The sequence below is a fragment of the Emys orbicularis genome, chromosome 1, assembly GCF_028017835.1.
Source record: "Emys orbicularis isolate rEmyOrb1 chromosome 1, rEmyOrb1.hap1, whole genome shotgun sequence".
Taxonomy (NCBI): Eukaryota; Metazoa; Chordata; order Testudines; family Emydidae; genus Emys; species Emys orbicularis.
The window spans coordinates 8,727,618-8,743,838 of record NC_088683.1 but is presented as its reverse complement, the minus strand read 5'-3'; the positions used below and the strand labels follow the sequence as shown (position 1 = coordinate 8,743,838).

Genomic DNA, 16,221 nt, shown 5'->3' with positions numbered 1-16,221 from the left:
GGGCCCTAAACAAAAACACCCCCAAAAGAACCCAGCACTTAAAAACCCTCCCGAGAGCCATAGCAAGTCGGAGATTACAGCGGACCCCGGAGGACCTGGGCCCAGGACACAACTCCCATCCACCCTATCCCCTCTTCTTCTTACATTACACCCAGGCTTGGCCAGCTGTGGGTAGAGTGCGTGTGTGAGTATGAAAGGAAGTTAGGGCTTGGGGCACTAACACTTTTTTCCTTCCTCTGAGTGATGTGGCGAGCTCCCATCACCCTCCATTGTTATTTTAAAGCTTTATTAATAAAATAATAAAACTCAGTCACTTGGTGTGTTTCATCATCTCCTCCCCTAAAAAAAACCCTGTGGCTTCAGCCTGATCACCTGCCGCCTCAGGCAGACTGGTAACAGAAATCTGTTACATCAGTGACAGCCTCCTATCACTTCCTAACCTACACATCCACTGAGCGTTCTGGTTCAGCGGCCCGTTACCAAACCTAGGTCAGCAATTGCTTTACTACCTCCCATCGAGGTCTGAGTAGCCGTATAGCTTTAGTCCAACACGTTGTGCTGTACCCTGCAAAGCTTGTTCTGGTAAATGCACGATTACTTTGTGTGAACGCTGAAATGAGAAGTACTAAGATCTGGCTAAAGTTTGAAGTACCCCCATCGAAAGGAGAGACCCGGGAATCTTTAAAACAGCCAAAGCTAGGCTTGTTAATGGGCATCAAGTTAGACAGGAGTTTGCAGTCCAGAACCAAGGTGATGCTGTGCCGTTTTCAACTGCAACAGTGGTACTCGAGGGGCAAATGAAAGTAGGCAGCCCCGGTGAGACTGGATAGAGAGTCTAGGAATCTGGCTGCACACCAGCTTGAAACACCAAGCTGTCAAACTTCCCGCTTAGTTAGAGAGTGAGGATAGGGCCAAGTAAGGGCTGAAGTGTTTAGCCCAGGTGCTACAGTGCCCTCCATGTATAGTGATTCATCTGCTCTACTCCCCTACTGCTGGTTAATAGGGACAGATTGAATGTCCATGAGATGGGCTTACAGCTTACATGGTCATCAGCTGCTCTGAAAGGAAGTGCACAGCAGCTTTGAAAGTCAAGCCAAGGATGTTGAAGTCCATTGTTTTTCCTTGTATTTGAATGGTTGAATTCCAAGCCATAGAAGCGTCCCTCTCTGGCAGGCAGGCATCTTTTAAGATTTCAAGCAGACGCTATCTGTACAAAGTGGAGTGAATCAGACCAGAGCAGAGGACTGGTTTCCAGAATTTGGCTTTACTTTGCAGTACAGAAATCATTTGAGCCTTTTCAAGAGACATCAGAAGCAGAGGCTCTGTCATATCAATACTGCAGTGCAGTTTGGTCCATCCAAAAAGCCACATGGGGTACAGAAAATACTTTCACATCATGCCTGCTTTGTAATTTGTTCTCTCAATTTTATTAGATTGACACACAAAGGAACCTTAGGCACAGTTGTCCCAACTGATGTAAACAGTTTTAGACGCTTAAGGGTGGGTTAGGTTCTGTGCCTAAAACTATGCCAACATTTGCTGCTACAATAGATGTGGGCTTTGTCCATAATACAACTTGCCACAAAGTTAAGATTGATGGGAAAGACTTTAGGGATGCTGTCCACAATAATGGAGTGCTCCGTTTAGAGTTTTCTTGGTATCAGGTCTGAATGACATCTGTCAAGTTCACTGATCCACCAGAATCACATAATTGGGGAATGGTTTACAAATGATTAAAAATACAAAGGTAACGTATCAATGAGTTATTTCAGTTTGCACCAAAGTCTAGGTCTGCAAAAAAAAGTTCAGTAGTCTGCTTTTTGCTTATAAGGTTAGTGAACAGTTCAATGTGTCAGTAATTAGCCAGATTCTGGACAGCAGCCCTACTAGAATGAAATTAACACATGATATCCAAAAGGGGAGCATTTACCAGTGCAGTACTCTTCAGTCTCTTAGAGATGTGATTACAAAAGCAGGCCTTACAATATTGAGTTTCATACAGTGTTCATTAAAGTTCCTTATATTCATATTAGCCGATTTAATTTCTCCTAATTAGACATTAGCTCATTACTGCTGCTCCTGCTCCCCATAGATATCGTTTTTCTTGCGTTTCATCTCTTCAAAGTCGAACTCTGATCCCATCATCCTCTTATAAATATCTTTGATGTCATCACACGTCGTCTCAAAGTGAGTGGTAGCATCATAGGTGCGAGAAATAAAGATCTGGAAAATAAGTTTTCAGGCTTAGTGTCTGGAGATTCTCCCCTTACATAGACACACCAATTGGATTGTTTGCCATTTCATACTAACCTGGCTTTCGGTTCCCAAGTCAGTAGGTGCAAACAGATCACTGATGCTAACAAACCTATGAGAGAAGACATATTTCAGAATGCTTAAATGTTACCCAACCTCTCGAATCCCAGCACCTCAACGAAAGGTGAACCAATACAGGAGCCAGGTAACTTGTAATATGATCAAATGCCAAAGCCCTAGAGCAAGAAGTGCACATGAGGAGGTTTTTGGTGCTAGGATAGAGCATTGGAGCAGTTGTCTTGGGTGTGAGGGAGTAGGCTGAGTGAATATTCCAGTAGGAGTGGATGTATCTGCCATTGGCCTTCCAGCCTCCCTCATCTGCCCCATGACCTCTCAAGGTCAGAATACAACCAGAAGACACCCAGATTTGTCTTTGTATGGCAAGTAATGGTTAACTAGTCCACTGTGCTAGTTTAGTAATCACTAATGCATATGTGCTGCTAGATTGCTGATGCAAGGTAGAAAGCTTACTTCTGTTCAATGGGCTCCAAGAGATCTAAGGCAGGTTTGATTTCTCTCTCTGGATCGCCTGTTTCCACAGTAGTACTAACAATGGCTATGTACTTCCCTTGCGCTGCCACATTGTGTGCAGAGGAGATCATGCAAACGTAGATATCTAGAAAAACATGAAAGTAATGAGAGTTGATCTACACCACATGCCAATTGAGAAGAGCTAGGAGATGCTGACAGTGACTTTGGATGTGAGCGGACTCGCCCATCTAGCTGCACACATAGAAATGTGAATGCACATCCACATGGCCCAGCTGTTCCCCTCTTTTTCCTCCTAGAACTTGTTGCATTTGAATCTTGTCTGAGATCTAGTTTTAGTTCGTTGGGACAAGGATTTACATGCAATTCAGACCTCAAGCCCTTGGCGTAAGTGTAGGGGTTTTCATCTAAAATCCCACTGTAATTTCAAGGAGTTTTTACACCCAGTAGAGAGATCTCTGGCCACACAAACCCCCATCAGCTGATTGCACTAGGAACAGAATTCAGCCCTCTGCCTCCACTGCTTGAGCAAAGGAAGACAATAACTGACAGCATAAGAGAAGAGGTGGCCCTTCTCATCAGGCCAATCAACTGAGTTGCAAACTGGGCAGATCCAACTACATCCAGTATTGGACAGCTATGTATAAGCCAGTACATCACAAGCCTTCAAGCAAGTTTCAGGCATAAAAAAGTGTTTCCAGATCCAAGCTGAATTAGAAGCAGCAAGTTTCACATTCTGGCTCATGCCCTTGCACAGTATTGGACTGCAAGCACTTAAATCCCTTGTCTGAATCCAAAGCATACAAAGTATGAAAGCCTTGGTTTGGGGCCTAAATCAGTCTGAAATACAAACTTCACCTAAACCTTTTAGTTTTTCATGTAGCACTATTGGCACTTGGTGCTTCAGATACAGAGGTCCCTGCCTAGATTATCGGAGGGCAGCAAACAGCTCAAACTTGGGTCCATAAAGCACTTGGACATCTTTGACAAGTGTGAGATTAGGAAGGGATCTAGATCAAGACACTGAGGACCCCAAGAAGCAGCATTAAAAAGGAAGGTGATCTGTTCTTTGGGAGGGTGGCTTCCTGAAGTGGTTTTATTACGAACTGTTTAAATGTTTTCTTTGATGATTGATAAAGCTCATTACTTCACAGAAGCCTAAGACTTTCATTTGGCCCAGTGGAGGCAAATCCACTTACTATGGATTTAATGAGCATGCCAATTTAAGTGCAGTCTATAGCAACACCTACTTATGCACCGACATGCTAAGCATTTAACAGCCACTCTTCCCCACACACCTGATTTCCGGTTGACCTGATTCTGTGGAATGATGATCTGGCAGGAATTGGCATCATTTGTGTTCTTGATTGGGTGGTTTAAGATACAGATGACTCGAATCACTAGGCCAACTTTTGTTACACGATCTGGGACATAACTGGGATCACAGATGAGTTGTTTGCAGCGAGCAACCTGCCAAGGATAGACAAAGTACAAACTTAAACTCCTCAAACTGGAAGAATAGTTTTCCCAGATGTTCTCAAGCACAGAGCAGCCTCTTCGCATCTCTAGTCAGAACTGATGAGATGCACTGCTGCTCACCAGCAACAAACAAAAACTTTTTGAGATTTAGTTCCGTGAGGTGGTTGTTTCCAGTAGATTAGCCTGACAGTTTAGTGCAGTGTCAGATTTTCACAGCAGAGAAGTAAATGCTTAGAGCAATGAAGCCCCCAGTATGTTTGTCTAGTGTACATAAGAACATAAGAATGGCCGTACTGGGTCAGACCAAAGGTCCATCTAGCCCAGTATCCTGTCTACCGACAGTGGCCAATGCCAGGTGCCCCAGAGGGAGTGAACCAACAGGCAATGATCAAGTGATCTCTCTCCTGCCATCCATCTCCATCCTCTGACAAACAGAGGCTAGGGACACCATTCCTTACCCATCCTGGCTAATAGCCATTAATGGACTTAACCACCATGAATTTATCCAGTCCTCTTTTAAATGCTGTTATAGTCCTAGCCTTCACAACCTCCTCAGGTAACGAGTTCCACAAGTTGACTGTGTGCTGCGTGAAGAAGAACTTCCTTGTATTTGTTTTAAACCTGCTGCCTATTAATTTTGTTTGGTGACCCCTAGTTCTTGTATTATGGGAATAAGTAAAGAACTTCCTTATTCACTTTCTCCACATCACTCATCATTTTATATATCTCTATCATATCCCCCCCTTAGTCTCCTCTTTTCCAAGCTGAAGAGTCCTAACCTCTTTAATCTCTCCTCATAAGGGACCCGTTCCAAACCCCTAATCATTTTAGTTGCCCTTTTCTGAACCTTTTCTAGTGCCAGTATATCTTTTTTGAGATGAGGAGACCACATCTGTACGCAGTATTCGAGATGTGGGCGTACCATCGATTTATATAAGGGCAATAATATATTCTCAGTCTTATTCTCTATCCCCTTTTTAATGATTCCTAACATCCTATTTGCTTTTTTGACCGCCTCTGCACACTGCATGAACATCTTCAGAGAACTATCCACGATGACTCCAAGATCTTTTTCCTGACTTGTTGTAGCTAAATTAGCCCCCCCCCCCCATCATATTGTATGTCTAGTTGGGGTTATTTTTTCTAATGTGCATTACTTTACATTTGTCCACATTAAATTTCATTTGCCATTTTGTTGCCCAATCACTTAGTTTTGTGAGATCTTTTTGAAGTTCGTCACAGTCTGCTTTGGACTTAACGATCTTGAGCAGTTTAGTATCATCTGCAAACTTTGCCATCTCACTGTTTACCCCTTTCTCCAGATCATTTATAAATAAGTTGAATAGGATTGGTCCGAGGACTGACCCTTGGGGAACACCACTAGTTACCCCTCTCCATTCTGAGAATTTACCATTAATTCCTACCCTTTGTTCCTGGTCTTTTAACCAGTTCTCAATCCATGAAAGGACCTTCCCTTTTATCCCATGACAGCTTAATTTACATAAGAGCCTTTGGTGAGGGACCTTGTCAAAGGCTTTCTGGAAATCTAAGTACACTATGTCCACTGGATCCCCTTGTCCACATGTGTGTTGACCCCTTCAAAGAACTCTAATAGATTAGTAAGACACGATTTCCCTTTACAGAAACCATGCTGACTATTGCTCAACAGTTTGTGTTTCTATGTGTCTGACAATTTTATTCTTAACTATTGTTTCGACTAATTTGCCCGGTACCGACGTTAGACTTACCGGTCTATAATTGCCGGGATCACCTCTAGATCCCTTTTTAAATATTGGTGTTACATTAGTTAACTTCCAGTCATTGGGTACAGAAACCAATTTAAAGGACAGGTTACAAACCTTAGTTAATAGTTCCGCAACTTCACATTTGAGTTCTTTCAGAACTCTTGGGTGAATGCCATCTGGTCCCGTTGACTTGTTAATGTTAAGTTTATCAATTAATTCCGAAACCTCCTCTAGTGACACTTCAATCTGTGACAGTTCCTCAAACTTCACATTTATATTGTGCTATCTTTTGGATGTATCAATAGTAAGAATGTAGGGACATTGAACAAAAATTGCCTCATCAGCATCAGAGGGATTATGGTTATGAATGCATATGTCTAATCAGTGAGGTCATCTGGAGATTTGGAAACAGAATTTGAACACAAGTTAGATATTTGGTCTATACAGCATCCATCATTTGTAGAGTTTTATTTGGATTCACCCTGGTATGAACTGTGCCATTTTTTAATGATTTGAAGATTAAGAGGCATCTGTATTACAGAGATGGTTAGCCAGTGTGACAATTTCAACTCGCCCTGTAAAATTGCAAGCAAACTGGCAGATGAGTGAAGTGTTTTTAGAGCTGCCATCAGATATGGGCAAGTAGATTTTCTGCTTGGGCTGGTAAATTCTGATAGTTGTGCAAGGCTGATTTACTGAGTATCTGGGGAAACAGTAAGGAAATTCAGTGCCAGAAATATACAAACAACTAATGCATCTTAAGGCCAAGGCCAATTTTATATTTAGGTTAGATGCACTGACCGCTGCAAGGAAAGGCGTCTCGTTTTGATTGACCTGCCTCCTCAGTTTTCAAGGAATACAACAATCCTGACATACATCCAGAGTGAAGATTTAGGATAAAATCCCTCTGAAGTGATTTTCTAAGACTACTTCAAGTAACACGTGAAGTTCACCTGTTTAGATTTTCTTACTGTCTTTTTACCACATCACTCCAGTGGCACAGCTTTGGGAGCTTAAAAGCCACCTTAAGATTGAGTCAAAAATCCTGGCAAGTTTACAATCTGATGGCTCAACCTCGTTTGTGTGCATACCAACCCAAGCCTGAGTTCCTCAGACACCACACTTGCTTTTGCGCTAATTGACGCACAGCCCCCAAAGACAGCTTGGCCAGTTCCTGTAGTATTTCAGATGCCCTGCTAACTGTTAAGTTAAGCCAATATTAACTGATGGGGGTTCGCGCAAAAGCAAGTGTAGCGTTTGAGGAACTAAATTGAGGAGATCTCTAACCGCAAATATTTGAGAAAAGAATCCAAAGCATTACTGTACCTCTCCTTCCGATTTCACACCAACCACTTTGCCATTTTCTATCACAATCTCTTCAATTGGCTTGTTCAGCATGTAGGTGCCTCCGTAAATAGCACTTAGCCTACAAGAGTAAGGAGACTTTAGCATAATGAAGCGTCATGTTTGCTACAGTCTTCTTATAGCTGACTGTTCATTTCCTCTGCCTTAGCAGGCAGCTGCATACGCTGGAAGTGACTGAGCTCCTGGTAACAGTTCCCTGGCCTCCGTAAGGAGTCAGAGCCAGGAGGGTTTGGAGAAGAAAAATCCCCTTTGCCCCCACCCCACCTCGCCCAGGGAACACATGCCCTGCCCAAGTCTAGGTGATGGACTATTCCTCAGGCGGCCATTTAAATGGTCAGTGAACCTTTAGTTTGGAGTCAGAAGTGTCTTATTCCTGTAACTCAATCTGGGGCCATAGTTTTACTGCCCAGGATGCCATTAAGAATATATTTCAGTGACTTAGAGAGACTTGCTCCCAAATTCTACCAGCCCCCAAATATCTATTTTACTATTAACTTTTAAGAGCAGTTGCAGTTCTAGCCAAGACGTGCATCTTATTGTAGCAGTTGCTTATTACAAATATTAAGAGGAGAGGCCAATAAATGTGGTAACTTAAGCAACTTCTTTTGAAATTGCATGGGAATTACTGAAAGCATAGACTCAACATGTGCAGTCACTACTTACTACTTTGATTAAGAGTCAAGACTGTCAACTTAAGGCCAAAGGAGGAAACTGAAGTGAACTATCAAGACACCAGCCAGTACTTGTAAATCATGGCTTTGACTAGTCCCATCTGCTGACTGGTCAGAATCAGCTACTTGTTGGCCAAGTAACTCAAATAGGCTTCAAGCCACTAATAACTCCAAGACCTGCAGCATTCAGGGAACAGTTCTGTGGTGGAAAAGCCAAGTCTATTAAAAAATGCTGGACACTGTTTCAGCTTTAACATTTGGACTTTGAACAAATTCTACTCTGCTTATACGGATCTCCCTGTGTCACTGAGAAAGGTTTAGTAATTCTGAACATCAGCCAGCAGGGCCTCAGTTATGAAAAAGCTGGAGTGTGATTCCACATCAAACACTGGCACATTTAGAGTGGAAATGCTACTCACTGCATTTTACTGTAGTTTCCAGTTTTAGTTAAAGATGCACACACCCCCAAAGACAGCTTAGTCAGTTCCTGTAGTATTTCAGATGCCCTGCTAACTGCTAAGTGAAGCCAATATTAACAGCCTCTGCTTTAGCACACCTCTGACACTAAACAATTAGCTTAGACCCTGGCTCAGCTCTGCAGAAAAGTTTAGTTTGAAAGACCTTCCCCTTTCAAGTCAGTTTAGTTAACCTGGGGCCAGAGAACTAAGATGTGACCCACTAGACACTTCACCCTCTGAGAAACACCCCCCCCCCCAATCCATACTGCTTATTCAAGTACCATCCTGCCCTACCCCTCCTGCAGAAGCACTGCCCCTCCCAGCTCCTGGCTGATGCTGCCCATCCCACACAGAGGGATTTACCTAGAGAAGAGAGGGACGCTAAAGAAAATGCTGTTTAATAGTTAAGAGGTTCTCAGCAGAGTCTGAGCATTAGATTCTAACAGAATCCTCGAACACACTTGATGCATTTGAGACAAGTTATTCACACCATCTCCCCCCAGTTCTCACCTTGCAAACCCCTGGGGCAGCTCTCCAAGGCCATAGAGGGGATAAAGGTAAGGGCTTTTACCATATCTAGCCAGAGACTCGCTGTAAAGTTTAATCCTGTTGATTGTTTCTTGGCATGGCTGATCTAAGTAGCTGCAAAAAGAGAATCGAGACTGTACAATGCATTTGGTGAAATGAGTTGCTGTTTACTCAGACCCAAGATGGCCTTGGATTCGGGTGTGCTTTAAGAGTTAACATTCATCCCCATGAAGTTATGTTTCCCGTGCTTACTCCACTGCTTCCCCTTAAAGGCTTATGCTTCAGAAGAGCTCTTCCCTTTCAGCCTGACAGAGACCATTTTATTCAGTGTACCATTGGAGAACCCATTTAGGTGCCAAGTAACTCTTGAGGATATTTCTGCTTGTGAAAGAAACCCAATCAGTATTGAAGACGCAGCATTTAAAGGCTCCATTCCAAAGGCAGCGCTAAAGGATGCTGCATGAGATTTACTTCAGGAAAGGTACATTTGTGGCTAATGAAGGTGGTCCATTACTCTGACGCATTCTCTCCCAACTCACTGGCCACTAGCTTAGTTTGGGAAAAGCCGGTGAATAGTGAATACTTACTCATCAGTTCTGTAGAGTGCAAGGGCATGGCCTGTGAAGTCTATGACATCTTGGCCCAGGTCAAACTTTTTATACACATCTCTCATGGTGGTCTTCTTGGGATCAACACCTTCAAAAGTCCGGGGGTCATTTTCATCAAAGTTGGCAACATACACTAAGAATTTCCTGAACCGGCGTTTCTCAAACAAGCCCATTAAACCTACAACACCAAAAGAATTAATTAGTCAGATCAGAGGTCAGAAGTGAGGAATCTGAGCTACTTTGAAGGTCCTTTCAAAGTAAGCTTTCCTCCAGTTCCATGGCAAAGACCATGGAGTATTACAACAGAGATGAAGGGCTTTGTTTAGCCCTCGACAGCAGAAGTTTATACTTTAATCTTTCCCCAAGGTACCCCTAAATTAACTGTGCCAGAGTACGAAGTAACCATTCAGGCTACAGAGGCCAAAAATCCAGCTAAGCATGGAAAACCAGTTTGCTTAATACTGGCAGCTGCCATAGTAACTGCCTATTAAGAGCTTGGAAGATGTGCCAGACACTACTCAGAGGCAGGAATTATGACAGCCACACCCAGAGTTCAGAGACAACCTCCATGTAGCCTGGCTTCCACTACTTCCAGTCACTGGAAGAGGGGCGGGGACTGACCTGACCATGGTTAGTGAGCTTTTCTGGATCAGCCTCAGACTAGCAGAAGGCTGTGTTAAGCTCTATTACCCTCTAGCTAAGGGAGAAGGAACTTTCTCTCCTATCCAATAGGGTGGGAACCAGACACCCTCTTCCACCACATTTGGCTCCTCCCCAAAAGACTAGCAACTGCCTGTGTTGCTGCCAGCTTTCCCCAAATTGAAGACATGAAGCAGACAGGATCATTCCACTGCTGTTCTGAGCAGAAGCAAAAGGTAGTCACTGTCAACCGATAGCAATGCTGAGCTAGACAGAGCAGCAGCAGCAGCATTTGAGCAGGCTGCAAATTTAGGCAGACATTTCATTGGTTGCATTCAGTTCGCATTTGAGAATTTTTTACAACAACTTTAAGGAACTTTATGACTTAGTTCCCCATACTTGCCAGAGATGGCTATGCAATGCTGGTCCATGTAAACAACTGTAGTAACTACAGGGATACGAACTGCAAGCGGGAGAGTGTCTTGCTCCAGGATAGATTATTCAGGTGTGTTCCACAATAGGAATGCACGAGGATCCCGTATATGATCGCAAGTGACTAGACTGTCATTTTTTTGCAATGGGTACAAAAAGAACTAAAAGGGCTACCTAAATAACTCTTCCTCAGTTTATGCACCTTGCCTGCTTAATGCCGTTTAAGAGTCTGAGTGCTGGTCTACATTACAAAGTTAGGTCAACCTAGCTACCTTGCTTGGGGGTGAGAAAAAACTCCTCAGAGATGAAGTTTAGCCACCTAAGCACCAGCATTCACACTGCTAGGTCAACAGAAGAATTCTTCCCTTGACCTAGCTACTGCCTCTTGGAGAGGTGCATGTACTATAGCAGTGCAAGACCATGCCCATTGCTGTAGTGTCTACACTAAAGTGCTCCAGCTGTGCCATTTCTAGTGCACACATACCCAAAGACTCAAAGTGCCAAGACATGGCATTGCTACTGAGCAAGAAGCCAAATACACCAATTTCCTGGAGTCTCAGGAGTTTACATGTCAGTGAACCTGAAAAAGTTAAATAGGAACTTGAACCAGGGGAACACCAAAGAAAACTTTTCTAGAAGGCCAATTAATCAGGACAAGAAACTAGCCACAAAGGGCTGATTTGACAGGGTCACCAAGGGATATAGTTTTGCATCTGGACCTGTTCTCTCTGGTTTGCTAGCAGACATGTCTGCTACTGACAAAGAGGTCTCCCCTCTATCATGCACCAGATGTGCATCTGGGGAGCACGTGCAGCATCCCCCCTGGCACATTCAGAGCCTCCCCAAGCTTGTCATCAGGAAGGGTATTTCTGCACCTGTGAAAGATTCTGGGCGGTCTTGTTCCTCTGGAGAGGGCATTACTAGAGCCCTGCATGGATACAAACATTTGTATCCACATCCGATCCATATAAATGGTCTGCAGATTTGCAGGGCTCTACTGACAGCTCCACAGGTCACCGCGCAACAGTGACACAGGGCTGTGCCAAACCCCCAACTACCGCCCACTTCTCCCCAGAGACCTCCCACAGCACCAGGGTCACCCAGAGGGGGGGGGCAAGTGGGGCAATTTGCCCCAGGCCCCGCAGGGGCCCCCACGAGAATATAGTATTCTAGAGTATTGCAACTTTTTTTTATGGAAGGGGCCCCCGAAATTGCTTTGCCCCAGGCCCCCTGAATCCTCTGGGCGGCCCTGCACAGCACACTCCACCCCCATCATACCTCCTTCCCAGCTATGGGCAGGGAGCCTACATCCTGGGCCCTCATGTGCAGTACCACCCTCCCAATGGGGGGGCTTGAACACCCCCCAGTGCAGCTGCAGCAGCTCTAACACAATGTGCTTGACTCACTGCACAGGAGTGCATGGTCACGCTCCCTTCTGGGAGTTGTATTTTATCACCTCCGTCTGAACAAACTGGGGGACTACAACACCCAGAATGCCCAGCAGGCTATTGCTGCTACTGTGTGATGCAGAGAACAGAGCTGCAGCCTCAGGGCCGGGTGACAGCCACTCTGTTCTGGTGCGTGTGTGCTGCAGAGCCCTGCGCGGATACAAAGTTTGTATCTGCATTGGAGCTGCGATCCGCAAAAAATGACCTGCTGCTATCAGTGGATTTGCAGGGCTCGAGGGATTACCTAGTACCCCAACTTTAATATTTGGAGAGATGTTGGGAGTGCCTGACTGTCTTAGGCCATCCTAACAAGTTGTACTGGACTGTGAATAATCACTAGCATGCTATTTGGAGACAAAACTGTTCAGTCATTAACCTTAACGGTTGCTAGCTGACCCCTACTTTGTATTAAAGGAATGAGAAAGTTCAGGTTTGCAAGGTGAAAAGGTATTTAACACATTCATATGAGGAAGAGAATTTTAACATTAGGTTGCCTACAATACAAGATAAGCATCTCTGCTCCTAGCGAAGAAACTTGGGGATGGGAAGATTAAAGCTACAAGGTAAAAAGTCTATGGCGGAGCCAGAAGCAGTTTGGTCTGCTAGTCCTGTACTACAGTAGACCTTCTAGAGCAGAGGTGGGCAAACTACGGCCCGTGGGCCACATCTGGCCCACGGGACCGTCCTGCCTGGACTCTGAGCTCCCAGCCGGGGAGTCTTGCCCCCGCCCCCTCCCCCCGCTGTCCCCTCCTTGCTCTGGTTCTGTGCGAAGCATCGCCACCTGCATTCAGCCCTGCTGGCACTGGCCTCACACTTCACCCCAGATATACTTCTGCCTCTGCCAGAGGAGGTGAGCCAGGCCTGCTGAGCAGTAGCAGCTCGAGCACACCCTTGAGGGCTGTGCCTTCTATAGCGGCCCAGCTGTGCCAGGGGAGAGGGTGAGTGAGGCTCTAGTGAATGGGGCCAGGTCTTGTGCCTTCTGCAGGGAGCAGAGCTAGGACAGGGGAGGCTGGCAGTGGCAGCCCCCCAGAGGGGCTTAGGCTCCCCCACCCCAGTTATGGCAGAATGGGGGGCATGCAGACCCTCCCTCGGGGAACAGGCCCTACTGCCAACTCAACAGCTAATGAGTTACAAAACTGAAATGTAGGTCCTGCACCTGCCTGCAGCCACCCGCCTGTGTCCTGAAGCCCTCCTCGCCCCACCACCTCTGCCTGGAAGGCACTTCTACACACACCTGCATTTGGCTATCATGGAGGGGATGTGGATCAAATCTGAATGGCACTGCAACCCCACATGGCAGGCAGCATCCTTACTGCTATTGTAAGGGGGAGGGGCTCCAAGCAAAAGAGTGCTAAGGTGGGGTGCAGTGCAAAGAAGGCTGAGAATCTCTGTGTTAGCTACATTGACCACGTCTGGTGTTTCCAAATGGGAAATCTACTTCCTGCTGCAAAGTGAGCAGCTGAGGATGATCCCCATACTCAGGCACAGAACGTGCTGCTGGAACAGAGCACATTATAAACATCATTGCTAATGTGCAGCATTACCGTGACACATTAATGAAATCTTGTTACCCTTTACTATAGTGTGGTTGCAGATGAAGAACGCATCCATGAACGAGTCCCAGTTCATCCGAGACCCCCGATGACCTTGGTACAACTCAAGTCACAGGAAATGCCAAATATTTAAGCGTACAGCTATGAGCTCTCAGAAGGACACAAGCAATAGTATAACGAAGTATAACTGCTTACTGGATGCCAGGGCTTCTGCCTCAGTGGAAGGAACTTTGTAGATTTTTCCTCCCTTGTAGACAAAGCTTCCTTCAGTCACTTTGAAGTCTAGGTAGCGAGTGACTTCTGTGTAAAGCAGCATCTTTACCAACTGACCTGCAATGAAGAAGTTTCAGCAGAAAAGTCAGCCAGCAGTCTGTGGCCAGGTGAGCATTTACTCTGTCTGAAGGACAGAGGACTGTTCCTCTTTTTGCAGGGCCCCCATTATGGTAGAAGAGTGCTTTTGCAGTTTAGGATGAGCTCCTGCAATGCTAGGAGCACTGCTCTGCCACAGCATTCCCAGATTAGCACACACAAGGTAGAGATTGCACAAGTTGTAGAGATTTATGAAAATGTTGACATTCTATTAATTTTAGCCAGCTTACAGCAGTTTAACAGCTTCCTTGGATACAAGTTACGCTCACTATAGCTTTGGTAAGTATACAGGAATATTATAAACACTGTCCCCGCTCTATTAGTATCCCTATCATTTTATTATGGAGCCTGCTACATATAGCAACATTTAGACTTAAGTTTCAACTTTGCAAATAATATTACCTAGAATAGACTGTAGTAGCTCTTGACTAAAATACTCCAGTTTTATGGCCAAGTATCCAAACAAGTTAAACAAAAACTTGTATGCAGTTCGCCCCGCCGGCTCCAGAACCCATGAATACATCCCTGGCAGGAAAGTCCATACTACTACCTAGCCTACTGACAGAAAAAGTCCCATCCCTAGTTGTTTTCATGTGGGTCTGCGGGTTAGTTGAGTTTAGGGTTCTGCACACAAAGTAGTTTCAACGCAATGAACTGTTCCAGAGCTCCTACTCAAGAGTCAGCTAGTTTTATATAGTATTGTCACTATGCAAAGACAAGCTTTATGCTTGGTAGTGTCTTACCCCTTACATACATTTCAGTGACAAAAAGTCACCAGAAGTAATACACTGTCAGACTGAAAGTATTAAGTACCCAGGGACACACCACAGGACAAGTTGTTGACCAGTCAATAAGACAACCGCACCCTAAAAATTCTGCAGCTGCCAATGAAAGAGAGGAAGCCATTCCAGAACACTTATCAGTGCCAATAAGGACTGAGGAGCAGGAAACTCAGTATTACTGAAGTTGTCAGTGGTTACAGAAATAAGTTTTTGGAAAAGTTGGGAAGGAATCACTGGAGTCAAGAAGTATGCAAGCCACTGACAGGCTGTTATAGTCTATTAACTCAATATTTTCCCACCCTACACAATTGCAGTCACTGTTTCTTCCTACAATTTTTAGTTATGCTGCAGTACTTATGGCATCCACTCTACCTAAAAATTCAAAAACCTTGCTTTAGTAAGCAGAGGTTTGAGAGTGTGTTTTTCCATAAAGTCTTCACTAGTCATGGCTCAACTTTTCCCCTGATTAATTGGTGTGCAAAACAGGTGTTAATTTGTCATCTACAGACTTTTTTCCCCCTCTCTCAACACACACACACGGATTTTCAGTTGTGTTTTTAGGATTCCTTTAGAGTAGTATAGCATGCTACAGCGCATCTACTGGAGACAGATCCTCATGTGCAACATCTCAGTTGGAAAGACAGCTAGACCTGTGACACCTGTGTAATTAGCCATTGGAGGATAGATGGGTATTACAAGTAACGAGATCACGCTCTCATATCTGGCTGGTTTGGATGAGCAGTATTTCAAGCCCTGGAGTACATACAGCAAGAAACCAGTCCTTAATAGTAGCTGTTAGAGTGACTGATACATAGAAAGTTTACTAGCTTGGGACCTTCGGTCTGATTTAAGTTACTTACCATTAGCCATAAGGAATTTTGGAATTAGGTCCACGTTCCAGTCTCTTCCTCGGCCCATTGATTCTGGTGGAGATCCTGGTATGTTAAACCTTTTGTAAAGCTTTAAAAAAGGATAAGTGTTCGTATACAGTGGAGAAAACATGCACTATTCATTAATGAATCTGCAAGGTTACAATAATCTCATCAAAATACACGCTTACGCTCCCCAGAACATGCCAAAACTTCTTGTGCATTAATCTATAGCCCTCCCACTGCAAGCCTGTGGCCAGCCAGATTTTAGTTTGGCGGAAACTGGACTAATTGATGCCATGTGCAAATCACATCAAGCTGTTGCTACTTTAGGTATAGCATCAGGTAGCCTGCTTGCCTCAGTGTCTGATTTTCCTCTAATACAGAGCCCTTAAACTGGAGACAAGCTTGTCAGGTTTGTGGCCTGTTGAACTGAAGTTGCAGTTGTAGAATACTGCAAGAATAATTTCACT

The 16,221-nt window shown here is 44.6% G+C and overlaps 1 protein-coding gene across 1 annotated transcript in view; it reads right to left on the bottom strand.

Annotated features, from left to right (window-relative positions):
* Positions 1-1,252: 1,252 nt before the first annotated feature.
* Positions 1,253-16,221, bottom strand: part of GDI2 (GDP dissociation inhibitor 2) — a 28,236-nt gene continuing 13,267 nt past the window's right edge. The window contains exons 3-11 of the mRNA XM_065400214.1: positions 15,740-15,839; positions 13,924-14,058; positions 9,636-9,834; positions 9,031-9,162; positions 7,353-7,452; positions 4,101-4,272; positions 2,785-2,929; positions 2,311-2,365; positions 1,253-2,223 (exon numbers count right to left, since the gene is read on the bottom strand). Coding sequence (XP_065256286.1) covers positions 2,068-2,223; positions 2,311-2,365; positions 2,785-2,929; positions 4,101-4,272; positions 7,353-7,452; positions 9,031-9,162; positions 9,636-9,834; positions 13,924-14,058; positions 15,740-15,839 — 1,194 coding nt within the window. The 3' untranslated portion in view covers positions 1,253-2,067. The remainder of the gene's footprint in view (positions 2,224-2,310; positions 2,366-2,784; positions 2,930-4,100; positions 4,273-7,352; positions 7,453-9,030; positions 9,163-9,635; positions 9,835-13,923; positions 14,059-15,739; positions 15,840-16,221) is intronic.